Genomic DNA, 15252 nt, shown 5'->3' on the forward strand with positions numbered 1-15252 from the left:
CAAAATTTAATTACACTTTGACTAAATTTGAAATAAAATATCTGAAGTTCTATTAATAGTAAAACTTTGGTGTTTAATTCTCCAGGGACAAATATTTTATGGTTGTATATAATTTAATTGTATAACGGTCGGCCAGTTGGGAAAGAAAGTCAACGAAAGAAGATATAAATCAAACCTTTCAAAGATTTATAAAAATTATAGATAAAACGAGATCAATAAACATCCCCTGACCTATGTTCAAAAAGATTTGGTCAGAATACAATAAAGGTTAACAATGTACGATAAACTTAGCTTCAACCCAAGTTTTAAAAAATGAACATTCAAATGCATGCAAGTTTTATTGTGGCTTTTAGTTTGGATTCTTTTTCAAAATAAGCATAGGTTTATAGACGATACCTGTTTCTTCCACTTGGGCACGTATTTGGCTGAGGCGACGAGCCCGATGCAGGCGATGAAGACTATGATGCTTGTAGAGGTCCAGGGCATTGTCGCGAGACGAGTGGCTTAGGGTTCAAGTTCAGGGCGCTTGCCCTACTTGGGTCATAACAGTTATACACCCCACCCCGAGGAGGCGGCATATATGTATGTGACCCACTAGCACACTCATAACGGGAATGGTCGGGTCGTCGACCCACGGTCCGGCTACCACTTTTATTTTCCGCGCTACCACGAACACTCAGACTTCGGTTTGTCAAGTCATGGAAATACGGATCTCGGCTTCCTTCCCTATCACATTTCATCGCCGCGGTTTAGAGTTGTAGCATTGTTGTAATCTTTTAACATATGAAAATGATTTTTTTCTTTTTTTAATTAAATTTATACCTACAACGTTATATAATTAAGATCATAAGCAAGCAAAGTTGCATGCAAGTCCATGAAAGAAGGACCTTTTGGGCAAAACCATAGTCCAGATTGTGTACTATTTTCAAGCGTTCTCTGTACAATAGGAACAAGTTATTTTATTCGTAAACTTACTTTTACATACAGTACGTTCTTACAAGTAAATTTTTTTAAAAATTTAAACTGTCTTTGATGGTCAAGTTATGGTTGTCAAAGAACATTCTGTTAGAGCGGTTTTGTGAAGTGAAGTGGCTCGGGTGATGATGTACAGGCATCATTTGGTCTAAATCAAGCTTCTACACATCATCCTCCACTTTTTTATTATCGTGTTTGCCTCTTCGTTCAAAGAAAAACATGCACTAATGCCTTTAATACACGTACACTTTACTGAAAGTTGCAACAGGTAGATGGTAAAAGAACAAGTTTCATGTTTTCTACTTTTTAAATAATCTTTCCACAAACGACATCCTCTGGCATAGAGTAAGTTACACATAAGAACTCGTTTTCGTGATGCTTCACGTTTCTCCAGGCAACTTGCCTAAAAATTTATCCTGAGTCTCTTCACTCTGCATGTTGGGAAACTTCATGATAAACTATGGCATGTAAACAAAAACAGAAGCCATCCAGTGATGGGAGCTGTTAGTATATCATGATGGGATCGAAGGGCTCCAACCTAGGAAACAAATGTCAAGCAGTGAGGTTGTTGCAGGACCATCCATGCATCCTCTTCGAGGATCATCAAGTAAATTAGTGGATGGCAGGTTTTGACAGAAGAACTCGGATGACAGGATAGTTTGGAACATTTTGTGGTGGGATTGAGCAAAATTAGTCAAGAGGTTAGGTTGGTGTTGACTATTGTTCAGAAAATGTTATATTGATAGTGCTGAATTCGTTTAAAGGGAATGCTTAGCAGTATTGAAGAGTTCCAAATAGGAGCCTGTAAGCAATGTAAAATCTTCTTTTGTTTGTCAGTGTAAGGTTAGATAGTCTGTCGAGCAGTATTTTTAAAATAAGAAACCGTATGTTAGAGACTGTGCGTTTAAATCGTGTCGGGAAGTTCCACATCAGTCATTTGTCTTGGTAGAGTTTTGAGTATCATAGATAGTTCCAACATAGTTGCAGTATACTGGCGAGACTTGTTATTGTTTAGAGTGAATATTTGGTGTTTATATGAATTTGGTTTGGTTGGTCTTACTTCTCCACTGTCGGAGCCAGGATTCAAGGATATGCAGGTGATTTTGTAGATTACGGAAAGGCGATATTTGTCATGAGAAATGATTGTGGTATCATCGACAAATGAAAGGGTGTGATAGTGTTAGGTTGTGTGGGTAGGGCGGATGTGTAGAGTGAGAAAGCAGGGAGCGAGGATGCAGCCCTATAGTGCACCTGCTAGAATATAATACATAGGAGGTAATGAAATTTTGTGAGATATTTGGAAGTAAAGATCTTTGAGATAGGATCTTAGGATAAGGTTAAGGTAGCTAGTAGAATGTGCTTTAGTTTTCACAACAGTCCAAGTGCCATACTTAGTCAAAGAGAGAGAAGTAATTGTTTGTCAATTTTGTAAGAATGGATGGTCTTGGTCTTTGCCCTTAAGCATTTTGCCCAAGGTGTACATCTATCCATTGGAGAGAATGGGATATATTTTTATATCTAAGGATTTTTTAGTAGCAGTCATCAGAAATTATATACATCTAGAATTTGTTGTTGAAATAATTGTGAAGTTTCTTTGGATAAGTGTTTAGTCAAATGAGTGAATAATCTTTTGCCAAAGGGGTATCAAGTACAATTCTCCATTAAAAAATTGTTTTTTTTACAACAAAAAATCTCATTTATTACATTACCTGTACTTATGAGCTCATAACTTTGCCCTGATAGATGCTTCTTTTTGACATCCTCTCTTCTCTATTACTCTTCTTTTTAACATATGTAATTTTCACAGTCTGCACACTTTCTACTTCACTCATATTGTCACGCTTATCACATAAATAAATCACATCATCTCATAATCACAGACTTTATGGCAACGCAAAAGGATTCAGGGCAAATAGGTGTCCTCATCAAACTTTTCTTGGTCAATTTCTCGGCCTCTTCATTGTGTAATTGCCCTTCTGCCCTGTGTACGCACACAAGGGAAATTTTCTTTTGATCCCCAATGTCTGACAGGGCTCTGATGCAATCCTAAATGGCTTTGAACTTTATTACTGCTGACGCTGATGAGGTAGTTGCTCTTAGTACCACCTGGCTGTACATGTAGTTGACTATTTTTTGTTAACATTACCTAACCTTTTCATCTCCTTGGCAGAGTGTTTAATAAACACATTCTTTGCTTGAAAACTTGACTATTGCCCAAGGCTTATATCAATCCTAGTCCTTGATTCTTTCATTTATAAGGAAATCCCTTCTCTGTATCAATTCCTTCAGCTAAATTTATTCCACAATCTATTAACAAATCTTTCTGTTGTAATGCATCCATGTCCTTTCATTACTGCAGGTTGCCAATTGTTTTTGGTAATTATCTTGTATCAGAACCTTTAGATGATAATTATAACTGCTTCATTACACTGCTCCAAAATGTTCTCAAGGAAAAAATCTGCACAATTGCAAAAAAGTAATTATTTTTGGAATTACTCCATTATGTTTTCACCATTACGTACCCCCTGTAATCCTGAATAATCAATTTATCAAATTCTAGTTTATTGAAAATTTTGATCAATAAACCTACTTTTTTGTGTGAATTTAAATTTTAAAAATATAATTTGTTGTAAACAACATTTTGGGCTCCCCTTGTAAGTGGGTACATGTATACTGCCCATACATCCTTACCACCTACGCAGACGATATTGCAATTTTATCTCCTAATTCCAAACCTACCCAAGCTACCTCTAAAATCTAGGAGCATCTTGAGCTCATTGAAGAATGGTCAAAACATGGAAATTGAAACTGAACGAGGACATATGCACTCAAGTTATGTTCATATTAAACAAATAGCACTGCCCATATTTATACGTTAACAGTGAAGAACTACTTACATCACATTAAAATACTTAGAGTTATATTTAGATAGTAGACTAATGGGGGAATCTTCACACAAGATTCAAGCGACAAGAACTAAATAGACAATTTGGACAACTACAAAGACTTAAAGGACCAAAATCAGACTTGAAAGTAAAGAAGAAACTAATACTGTATAAAACATTACTTCAACTTATTTGGACAACAGAGTGGGACTGTGGGGTACCACCAAGCCATATAATATCCAGCAAATTGAAGCATTCCTATCAAAAGTCCTCAGAAGAATTCAGCAAACTCCTTACTATGTCTCTAACCTCACTAAATAAATATTTATTGTAATGAAGCTACATTGCTCTTACTAAGAGATACATAATCTTACAATTCATATCGAGAGATATGTCTATAACCCCTTCGATCTGATGATGAACGGTTAATGCTTCAAATCTGGATTGCTGTAAACAACAAATATGTCAGTAGAACATCATTTACAAAAAGTGAAAGATAGTGAGTGTTCCTTCATTGTTTTGTTGAAAATAATTCTAGGGGTTCTTTTTGAACTCTAAAACAAATTACTTTGAGATCCATGTCCCTAGTGACATATGTCATAAAATGCCCTGAAAAAGTCCAAAGTAGACCGTTTCTAATAATTCAATATTTACAACCTCTCTTAGTCTGTACAAGATAAGACAGACTTTTAAGACTTTGGTACAAATGTAATTGGTATTCTCACTCCTGCTGAGAGTTTAGTCTAAATAAATACCAAGGAAACAACAGCTCTTAAGGGCTGTAACATAAACACACCACGACTAATACATCTATCTAAACCTATACCAAAGAATTTGGCACTAGATATTTGGTATATTTTATGTTTACTTTTATGACAAGTTAAAATGTAAGAATTGGTTTTTATTAACAATACGAGTCGAAAAGTTTGCAAAGAAATAATCATAAATAACATTCAACATATATCTCTGATCCATCATGTATCTAATAACTAGTATCAACTATCTACAATGTCCTTAACATTCCCTTTGGCAAGAATTGATCCGTTCTTTCCAATCTTACAACCCTCAAGCCTTCTCCACCTCTTCCCATCCCAAGAAACCTCTACATCGCCCTGAGACCACCTTGCCCTTAACCAACCCCTTAACCACAAACTGAGTACTAGCATTAGCTGTCTTCTCATAATACGTTTCCTCCAGATGCAGTACTAGCAGTGTTAGGGTTTTTAATATTTTATATCATTAAGAACAATTTATAACGTGTATAATTCATGAAAAGGATACAAATAGTTTTTTTTAACTTCTACCATCAGTCAAAATTTTTATTTTTGTGCACCAATAATGGATGACAACCCTTTCTTCTTATTCTGCTTTCCTATTTATATATTTTTTATATCAAAAATATAATCAATTTTTTTAATTATGTATTTCGTTATTTTATCGTATATTATTATACTTAATTTATAATTGGTCTTGTAATTTTTTACCCTGTGCTTTAATGTCTAGTACCTTGACAACTGTTCCAAGGTTGTGTGGGATATAATAAATAAAATAAATTTCAAAGTTTCATTTTGATTTTATTAATGAAAACCTGGTTATATATTTTTTATATGTTTAACGTATTTCAGTTAATTAATAAAATTGAAAATCTAAATTCGTAAACTGAAGTTTCTGTGAGTCTTGGCTTGTTCTGGTAGTAGTGAAGTACCTATGTACGCGCACCACGCGGCCCTCGTGTGTTTAGCAGGAAGGTTACACGACTGTTTCCTTGCCTATTGTTGACATTATTGTTAAGTTCTCTTTAACAAAGTGGTTTTTGTTTATAAATTATCAGGTATTTGTGATAACATTACTCAATTTACTACTATATGTGTAATAGACAAAGAAAACCCAAGTTTAAAGACATCAAAAAGATTTTGTATCTAATTTAAAAAAAAGTTTAATGATTAAATAAAAACAAGACAATTTTACAACACATTGCATCTGGTTTAAATAAATTTTTCAGGAAAATGTATTTCAAGACAAAGTCTACAGATTATATTCCAATAACTGCGATTCAACTTTTTAAATTTTGTTCTTAAGCATGTATGTTTTCCTTTTGTGACAAGGTGAGGAGTCTGTAGCATGATCATTCCTGATCAACATTGTCAATCTATTGCCACTAGATTTTATACACTCAAAGACAAAACTGGGCAGTTGTATTTATTTTTTATTTTCCATAATAGCAAGGTATAAAAATTAATAGCTTAAAACGTAAACACAACATTAATAACTTCTTGTTTAGCTTTATATAGTGTTACAAATTCTTTTTAACTCCTTAAAAACAAAGAAAATCAGTACAAATTCATCTTTTCCAGAGCCAACTTGTCGAGTGTTTTTTTTTAATTGTCTTCTTTGATGAAACCATAAACTTGAGTTTAAAAAAATTCTTAAAAGCATGGTTTTAAGTCTAGAACGCCCTGGCAGATGCTTTTACCAATTATAGACACAGTATTCATTATATATCCCAAGTCCTGGGTGTGCTGTGCTCTGCCATTTGATAGCCTACACTATGTTCGCGAACTAGGTTCGTCTTTAGTGTGTACACTTCTGTTCACGAACATTCGAAAGCATTCCAATTTTTTGGTTTTTGGGCAAACTCAAATGAGAGCGAAGTAGGTTCATGAATGGCATTTATAATGTGTACCACTCTACAAAACCATCCTTTGTGCAATCTCCAAAAGCATGGAGTGGACGGAGGAAAAATGTCTAGTTCTTATCGAACTCTACCAAAAATACGATTTTAGGTCCAACAGGAAGTATAGTTAGCTCTCTTTTTATAGAAAATTGCCAAAAAATAACGGGCCTTCTATAATCTTCAGTGGATGAATATATTTTCTGCACTAGCCAATATCTCGGATGACATGTAAACCCTACGTTCAGGTGAACACTGTGGATCTCTTGCGAAGCAACCATGTTCACGGACTCGTCTACTCTTGAAGTGGTTACAAGATCATGGAGTGCTATTGGTTCACAAACATAGTGGGTACCCAGCTTACCGTAGTTAAAGCCACTGAACATCATGATCGAAAGTAGTGGTCGACCTTAATGTGACGATGGCTAGAGACAATCTTTTTTTGTTCTTATCGCATTATGGAACTGTAATTTAGCAGCTTCCTTCATAGGTAGACAACTTCAAATAATCCTAGTCTAGACATCTTGCATCAAGTGCTCTATTACTGGAGAAGCTTGAGTAGGAAGGCGACTATGCGCAAATCAGCATCTTGCTTGGACCTTTGAACAATAGGAGCAGTTCTCTTCACAGATGAGTGCTGTTTGGGTCTGTGATAATCAGATGGCCCGGACTGTGGGTGGAGAAGTCGTGGAGAATGCATTGCTCCATGTGCTATGCTGAGTCACTCCTTTTCAAAGACAGTCATGGTAAGGGGTGGAATCAACATCCATGCCCATACCGAACTGATTTATTATACAGAATGGATCTTTGACTGCTGTAATGTACATTGAGGGAGTTCTTCTGGAATATGTTTCCATTCGCTCCATTTCTTCGGGACAACTTTGTGTTAATGCTTAATAATGCTCGATCGCATGTAGCACAAGTTATCACCCATTACTTGGAAGATGGTAGGGATTACCGCAATGAATTGGCCAGCACGTTCTCCTGACATGAATCCTATAGAACTTATGGGACATGATAAAGAGACGGGTTAGACATTGTCCGCATCCAAAAAGCGTTGCACAGCTTCAAACCGCCTTTGTTGAAGAATGGGATTCTGTTTCACTAGAGAAATCTGGTCACTTATTTTCTTGTGCTTAGGAGGGTTAAGGCCCTCTGCGAGGCCAGAGTAGATAATCAAGCAAAATCAAGTGATAAATTTTAGTTATACTTTAAACTATCACTAAATGATTTTCTGATGTTTTTGTGAATTTTCTTTCATACCATCATAATTAAATATTTTTTTATTAAAACATTAATTTTTTATTAATTTGGGGTATATTAAAATAAGTGTGTTGTTTTTTGTGACTGAGTGTATTTAAAAAGATTTTTGTCATTTTCATTGGCTGGTCTGGTCACCATTTCATATTTAGACATGAAGGCCTGATAGTCACAGTCTTTCAGCCTTCCTTAATATTACGTTGATAATTTCTTGGAAAATTATCTCCATTTCAGAGTGGCACTACCAAGCAACTTTCATAGTCACAGACTTGTCCTATTTCTGTTTCTTCTTGGAAGAGTCAGCAGTTTCTGACTCAGTTTTTTTTAAATAGTTTTCAATGAGGCCAGGGGAAAACAATAAATTAACTTTTGTTTTCTTGTTAGATTTGTCAACATTAAAAGTAATGTTGACGATGAGACTTTAATTTTAATTCCTATGGAAAACCTTTTTATTAATTATTTTGTTAATAATTTTATGATTGTAAAGCAATGTGAAGTTTTTATTATTTGTTAAAAAGTTGATTGCTTGGCTATCCTGGCTATGCTTGTCATCAAGCAGATGGAGGATAGCCAGAGATAACCAGCTACAAAATCTTACAAGTTTAATAAAATAAATGGAATATAATATTCTTATTTTGTTTTAGTTAATTAAACTTGAAATGGAAACAGACACTACTTCAAGCAGCCAATTGGATACTGATAAAACAAAAGGCGAAAGCTCTATAAAATTGACCATTCTCCAAAAATTCCAACAGCTGAATGATGATATTCAAAAAGAAAGGGAAGTCGGACAGAATGCATCTGACAAATCAAGAAAAAATAAAAAATATACAAATAAAGGTTGTAAAACCATCTTTCCTACAGTAAACATAAATTTAACTGATATATTTTAGGGAAAAAAAGAAAGCATCAGCATGAAGACGATGGAATATATGTTGGTCTAATGGAGAGAGATGTTGGAATGACAGAATTTATTAGCGATTTAAAAGGATTTAAGGGGATAATTAAACATAGGTAAAGAGATCTTTCATACCTTCATGCTTATTTTGCAAGCACTTTAATATTTGTGTGAATAAACTTTTCTTATTAAAAACAACTATATATTGGGTTATAAAATAAGTCCATAGTGTTTTTTGATGGTAAATTCAATCAAAATTTCAGCCCCTCGTAAATAATGTAATCAACAATATATGAACCATTTTGTATCACTACCTGTTGTATAATTCCATCCTTCCTATTAGGTGTTTCAGCGATGAACTGATTTGTTTTCTGCACTCCTCAAGCTCAAGTTAAACTTACTGAGAGCAGGGTGTTCATTTTACTTTTTTTCTATATTATCTTTCTTTAATTTAATTTATTTATATTTATTATTTAGTTCTCTCAGAATAATGTATTCAATATGCAGCAAATGAATTAATTTTTTTAAAAAGATAATTCAGCTACAAGGTTATATGAACCGTTGGGGTGCCGGTGTTTTTGAAAAAAAAAAAATAGCACATTTGTAAGTATGCCGAGTTTGAATCAGGGCTGCTGGATTCAAACGTGGGACCTTTACCTTACAGTGATAGCGCTGAGTCAATGCTTAAACCGTTGTGGCCACCAAAGCATTGATGCTTCGTTTTAATAATTAAGGAATTATACAGAGTAATTATATTAAGTATTTGAAAAATATGAAAAAGAGATCAAATAAAGTTTTAAAACTAATCTTAAAAATCATTTGAAAAAATTTACATTTTTAAATTTTCAAAAGTAAAAGTATGTCAATCTTGGATGTAATTGAAGCCTGCAAATACATTAGGAGGAATTTCTTTTTTACTATTTTCCGAATCAAAATACGAGCCAATCTCTCTGATTTGTCAAGTCCAGGATTTTTTATTTCATTTTATTTAGTTATTTTTATTTTTTTGTGCATCCATAGGTTTATGTTTTGCTTTATCCCTTGCCTACAAATATTTTACAATTTTTGGAAGGCATCGTTTATTAGTTGTCTTAGATGGGACATACTGGGTTTACAGTTGCATAATTATGCTTGGCAAAAATGAAATGTTGGCTGCAATGAAACTCGATAATTTATTTTGCCTTTCCTAGGGCTATAGCGTTTTCTTCTAATTTTGTGATGATGTCCTTAATTTTTGAAAAAAGTTTCAGTATAGTTTACGGTAGCTTTTACCATCCCCCCAACTCATTATGACAGGTTGTGGTGGAAGTGATAAATCTGGATTGTTATCCTTTACTCAATCTTTAAGGAAATACTTTTTTATGTTTGATATTAAAGAATCTACACCTGAAAATTCACTTTTCTCAAAAAATTTTGTTAATGTTTTGAAATCTACAGTTCTCTGAAACCATTTTTACGTTTTTTGATCTTTTTTTTTTAATTTTCAGTTATTTTATTCTTTATTTTATTAAATATGAGCCAAAGTATGTAAATCAAGATAAGCTATGTAATTCTATGTAAAATCCTCCAAATATTTACAAATATGTAAAATAAAATACAGTTTATTTGCTCCTAAATAGCTACAAACATAAACATAAAAATTTAATACATGGTGTACAAGGCCCAGGAAAAAAATGTGAATACATATAAATCTGATCCTTTTCATCATCATACACTTCACAAATTTCTCTTGCTGTTTAAGCTGCAGTTTTCACTTTGTGGCAATAAAAAAACCATTAAATGACAATGCACTATTTTTTCCTCCATTTTAAATTATTGGCAAAACACCTAAAAATATGAGATCTAATGTGAAACCGATCAATAAAAATGCCTTAACTATTCCCTTTTCAGAGTGTGTAAGTAATAACTAAATAAATATTGCTTTATAACCCAAGAGGAATAAAACTGAATTATTGGTAAACACTATGGACTTATTTTACAATCAATTATATAAAATATGATGGTGGTTGTTGGTCTGCGAGTCACTAAACACATGTTGAATCGGACTGGGTTGGTCTGTTCAGGTCCCTCGCAAAGATTGTGCAAATCTGAAATACATTTGTGTAGACAGACTCAGTACCGGCTCAACATGTGTACAATATTAATAAATCTGAGATAGAAAAAAGATGGATTTCACTATTGATTTAAGAATTCTGTCAATTATAATTGTATTGGAATTATTCAAATTGGTGTGAATACCATAACATCTACAGGTAGATATTAAGTTTTTGCTCTTAGATGTCCTGTATCCAATTAATAATACAACTGAAAAGAAAAATATTTTGGAGCGAGGCTGTTTGAGATCAATTAAATGCTGTGATAAATATGTCTGTTGTGATTGAGTTGTTTTGATTTTTTCTTAGACTCTCAGATTTCCAAGTACATGAAATAGATCTAAAAGGCAACGTGGTTCAACTGACATCTTTTGACACCCCACCTTTTGAAGAAGATACAGGAAAAGGTATCGTTCAGATACAATATTTAAATTTAAAAACCAAACTTACAATGGCAGTTACAGATATACCATGTGAAAATTATAAGGATCTTATAAAACCAGAAGACATGACGGAATTGAACAAAATAATGAATGATGAACAACAGATTTCTTATGAAATAGATGTACGTTGGATTCAAAAACCTTCTGCCTACTTGTTTTTATCTTACAAAATTGTCACATAATTTTTGCATTTCAGGTAACAGGAATGACGAAGAAAGAGAGAGAAAATATGCACAAAACAATAAAGTACATGTTCGACAATAAGCTTTACAGCAATACAAAATCAAAGACGACTGACGATGTTACAAAAACATTCTTAGTGGTTAAGAAGTGCTCGCAAAAACCTGGTATACATTTACCATCAGATCATGGTTTGACAGTTTTATTTTTATGTTTTTTTTTCTTTTCTCTTTTTTTAATAGACAGATCGAGTTGGCCTGAACATGTAGGTCGTTATTTGCATTTCACACTTTATAAAGAGAATATGGACACCACGTTAGTTGTGAACACAATATCTCAAAATCTTCGGTAAAAATTATAAGTACATTTCTGATTCTTTCTATATTTTATTTTTTGTAATGGATTTGTTTTAAATTTGATTTCCCTTCCCCTATAAAGACTTCGTCCCAATCATATAACTTATGCTGGTATCAAGGATAAAAGGGGAAAAACTTCACAAAGGATGTGTATCAAGATGAGGAAAGCGCAGGAATTGGTTAGAATGAAAAAATTCCTACGGCAAGCATCATTCGGCAATTTTTCCTACGAAACTGCACCTTTGAGGCTAGGCGATTTATCTGGAAATCAATTTACTTTAGCCATAAGGTTTTATATTTAAATTTTCTTATAAATTTTGATTGAAAAATGACAATAATTTGTTCAAAAAATAACCGTAGGAATATTGAAACGGAAGACAGTGAATTAATAAAAGGAATTGAACACTTGAGAGAATTTGGTTTTATAAATTACTTTGGCATGCAGAGATTTGGTAGCTCTATTGTAGCGCCAACTTTTGCCATAGGCAAACAATTGCTTTTGACAAATTGGAAAGAGGTCAACTATACATAATTTTGATATAAATCTGTAAATAAAAACCATACTTTTTATTGATTCAGGCTGTGAATCTAATATTAAAACCTCGTTACAATGAAAGATGTTCTCCCGAGTTGAAAATATGTCGTGATGTTTGGGCAAAGACGCAGAATGCTGCTGCAGCATTGAAGCATTTGTCTCGTAAGGAATCATCACTCGAAGTTCAAATACTGAGGGCCTTAAACAAACAAGGCAATGAACAGTATTTCAATGCTTTCTTTTCTGTAAGTCTAGGAATAAGTGTACACAATTCCAAATTTAAAATAACTTTTGTTTTTAGATACCTAGGAATTCTATGCTTCTTTATCTGCATTCTTATCAAAGCCTTGTTTGGAATAAAATTGTGTCTAGACGTATAAAGAAATTTGGATACAGAGTGCTCCCTGGTGATCTAGTATTATCTTCAGATGTTGATGAAATAGCCCTTGATCAAGATTTGTCTGAATCTACTGATCTTAATGATTGTGATGATGTTGATGAAAATGAAATAGACAGTAATTTACAGGAAGTTACCGTAAATGCTACAAGTAAATAATTTGTCAATAATCATCAGAAATGTTAAAAATTAATACTGTGCATTTAAAACTCTTAGGAGCTCAAAAAGGTCGTTTGGAAGTGCGAAAGTTGTCCCCAGAAGAAGCCGAAATGACAAAACTCTCTGAAATTGTTTATCCCTTGCCTGGAAAAGACGTTGAATTTCCTGACAATGAAACTGCCAATTGGTACACAGAAGTGTTAGCTGAAGACGGCCTAACTTTAGAACATTTTGAAAAATCCAATAAGTAATTTGTATTAAGTAACATAAACATCACATGATTTCTGTTATTTTAATTTTTTTACAGGGCGTTTACGTTATACGGCGCATACCGTAAAGTTGTTCAGATACCAGAAAATCTCACATATAAAATAGTTAAGTACTCTAGCCATGATGATGATTTTATTCTTTCTGACCTCGACAAAATGAAAAATATTACTTTGAAAAGTTCACAAGGTAACATCAATTTTAACATAAAATTACAATTATTAATTTAATATTATTTTTTAAAATTATTAACAGAAGGTCAGTATAAAGCAGTCTTATTAAATTTCAATTTGAAATCATCATCGTACGCTACAATGCTTATGAGGGAATTGATGAAGTTTGATACGACATTGTCAACTCATGCTAAATGGTCAAAAGAGCTCAAAAGTAACAAACCAGAAGAGAAGAAGATTAAGTTTGAAGGAGTGGAAATAGATGGGAAAAAAGAAGAAACTGAGGCAGTTAAAATTGAAAGAGATGATAAAGAAACTATCATGACAACTAAAATAGAAACTGATGAAGAAAATGGCAAAAACTGAAAGAATGAGTTAAAATGTGTAGAGATTAGTGACCGTTAATTGATAGCTATTCAGATATCGTGAGATGCGGTCGGGTGTGACGTAGGTTTCAGAAAAACATTTTCTTTATCGTGCTAACGTTTCGATCTTTTATTTGAAGATGATCTCAATAAAAGATCGAAACGTTGGTACGATAAAGAAAATGTTTTTCTGAAACCTACATCACACCCGACCACATCTCACGATATCTGAATAAGTATGAGTTTAGCGAAACATTAAAGAAAAGGATGCCAATGAAAGAATTGTGAAAAATAATACATTAACTTTTAAAATGATAATAAAAAATGACTTGTGAGCATTAAAAAAAAAGATAATGCATTTTTAAGTTGTGTATTAAATTACATTTCATAATAAAATCAATTATAATATATTTTTTAAATTGCGATTTTACAATTCCTTGTTTGATTTCCCATTCATCCATAGATATAAGAACTTATTCAGCAATTGATGCTCTTGTACTGCACATTCATGCTAATAAATACATTCTCATGAAACAAAACAAAAGAGAGTGGTTGTGGGTTCGATTCCCACCATTGCCCCTGGTGCTTTTTTTCACACAACTCTTCCACTAAAAAAATATAAATAAATAAAAAACACATAATATCAAGTTCCTTGTCTAATATGCCATAAGGCCATTAAAAAAATACATTATTAAACTTTTTAAATAAATGATAACAACATGAATTACAATAAGAAATTCTTTGTGTAAAAATATCCGTTTCCTCCAAAAATCTGAACAGAGTACCCAAAGATGTGCTGCATGGTACTCCAATATTTTTATATCGGGTGGCATTCCTCCTTGCTCTATATTGAGCCGAGGAATGGCAAACCTCAATTAAACCAGACTGCATGCACTTTCATAGGCTTACCCAAAAGTGTCAACTTCGTACAGTCCATCATGAGTTGCATTTTGATGATCCTCTGTGATTTAGATTTTCTAGGGGCTACCATTGACCGAGCTCTTGATGTTTAAGGGTTTCTCGGACAACTTGGTCTACTGTCCTGTCACCTTTTCTTTACCATTTTTACCACACACACCTTTTTACACATTTAGTGTCAGTATGTCAGAACGAGGTAGTAAGCTACAGAGAATGGTTTGATTACCCAGACAACTTTTTTTTTTTCTTTTACTCAGGTAGTTGGTGCCTAAGAAGTAGAATGAATCCAGAATGAACAACTCCAAGGTGTGTGCCAGATTGCATACAATTAGGTTGTGTACACACGGCAAGTGCCCATGAAGTGCACATCTTCCACTGTACACAGTGCAAATTACACCTAATAAGGTTCTAGACACATCTTTGAAGATGAGGTGAAAACCAGCATACCTCAACCTAAGTTCGAGTGTGAGAATCAAATTAAACTTAAATCCTGAAATCAAACAGTGAACATCATGTTGATAAATCAACTATTTTCTTATTTCAATTAACAAACAAACAACTTGTTCACCGTTGAGGGCCGTTGGTGGCCACAACGGTTTAGGCGTTGACACGACACTCATCACTGTAAGGTGAAGGTCCCGGGTTCAAATCCAGTGACCCCACAATTGAACCCGACA

General features: G+C 33.5%; 2 protein-coding genes across 2 annotated transcripts in view; one reads left to right on the forward strand and one right to left on the reverse strand.

Moving 5' to 3' along the window:
* LOC106670207 (neurogenic locus protein delta-like) overlaps positions 1 to 546 on the reverse strand; it is a 30468-nt gene extending 29922 nt beyond the window's left edge. The window contains exon 1 of the mRNA XM_014400319.2: positions 397 to 546. Within this exon, the coding sequence (XP_014255805.1) occupies positions 397 to 486 (90 nt within the window). The 5' untranslated portion in view covers positions 487 to 546. The remainder of the gene's footprint in view (positions 1 to 396) is intronic.
* Positions 547 to 5581: 5035 nt separating this feature from the next.
* Positions 5582 to 13684, forward strand: LOC106670204 (pseudouridylate synthase 7 homolog). Its single transcript, XM_014400315.2, has 14 exons — positions 5582 to 5691; positions 8436 to 8631; positions 8685 to 8805; positions 11092 to 11189; positions 11247 to 11347; positions 11422 to 11572; positions 11648 to 11753; positions 11844 to 12050; positions 12122 to 12278; positions 12341 to 12541; positions 12598 to 12844; positions 12910 to 13099; positions 13160 to 13308; positions 13375 to 13684. The coding sequence occupies exons 2-14, from the start codon at positions 8451 to 8453 to the stop codon at positions 13656 to 13658; spliced, it is 2193 nt and encodes a 730-aa protein (XP_014255801.1). The 5' UTR covers positions 5582 to 5691; positions 8436 to 8450; the 3' UTR covers positions 13659 to 13684.
* The last annotated feature ends 1568 nt before the right edge of the window (positions 13685 to 15252 follow it).

Source organism: Cimex lectularius, unplaced genomic scaffold (assembly GCF_000648675.2).
Source record: "Cimex lectularius strain Harlan isolate CLEC.00 unplaced genomic scaffold, Clec_2.1 scaffold468, whole genome shotgun sequence".
In the NCBI taxonomy this organism is placed as follows: Eukaryota; Metazoa; Arthropoda; class Insecta; order Hemiptera; family Cimicidae; genus Cimex; species Cimex lectularius.

Coding starts and splice junctions, on each gene's coding strand:
- LOC106670204 (XM_014400315.2), top strand. CDS start 8,451: ATGGAAACAGACACTACTTCAAGCAGCCAATTGGATACTGATAAAACA. Junction 11,573..11,647: donor GAAGTGCTCGCAAAAACCTG/GTATACATTTAC, acceptor TTTTTTTAATAG/ACAGATCGAGTTGGCCTGAA. Junction 12,279..12,340: donor TTTTGACAAATTGGAAAGAG/GTCAACTATACA, acceptor TTATTGATTCAG/GCTGTGAATCTAATATTAAA.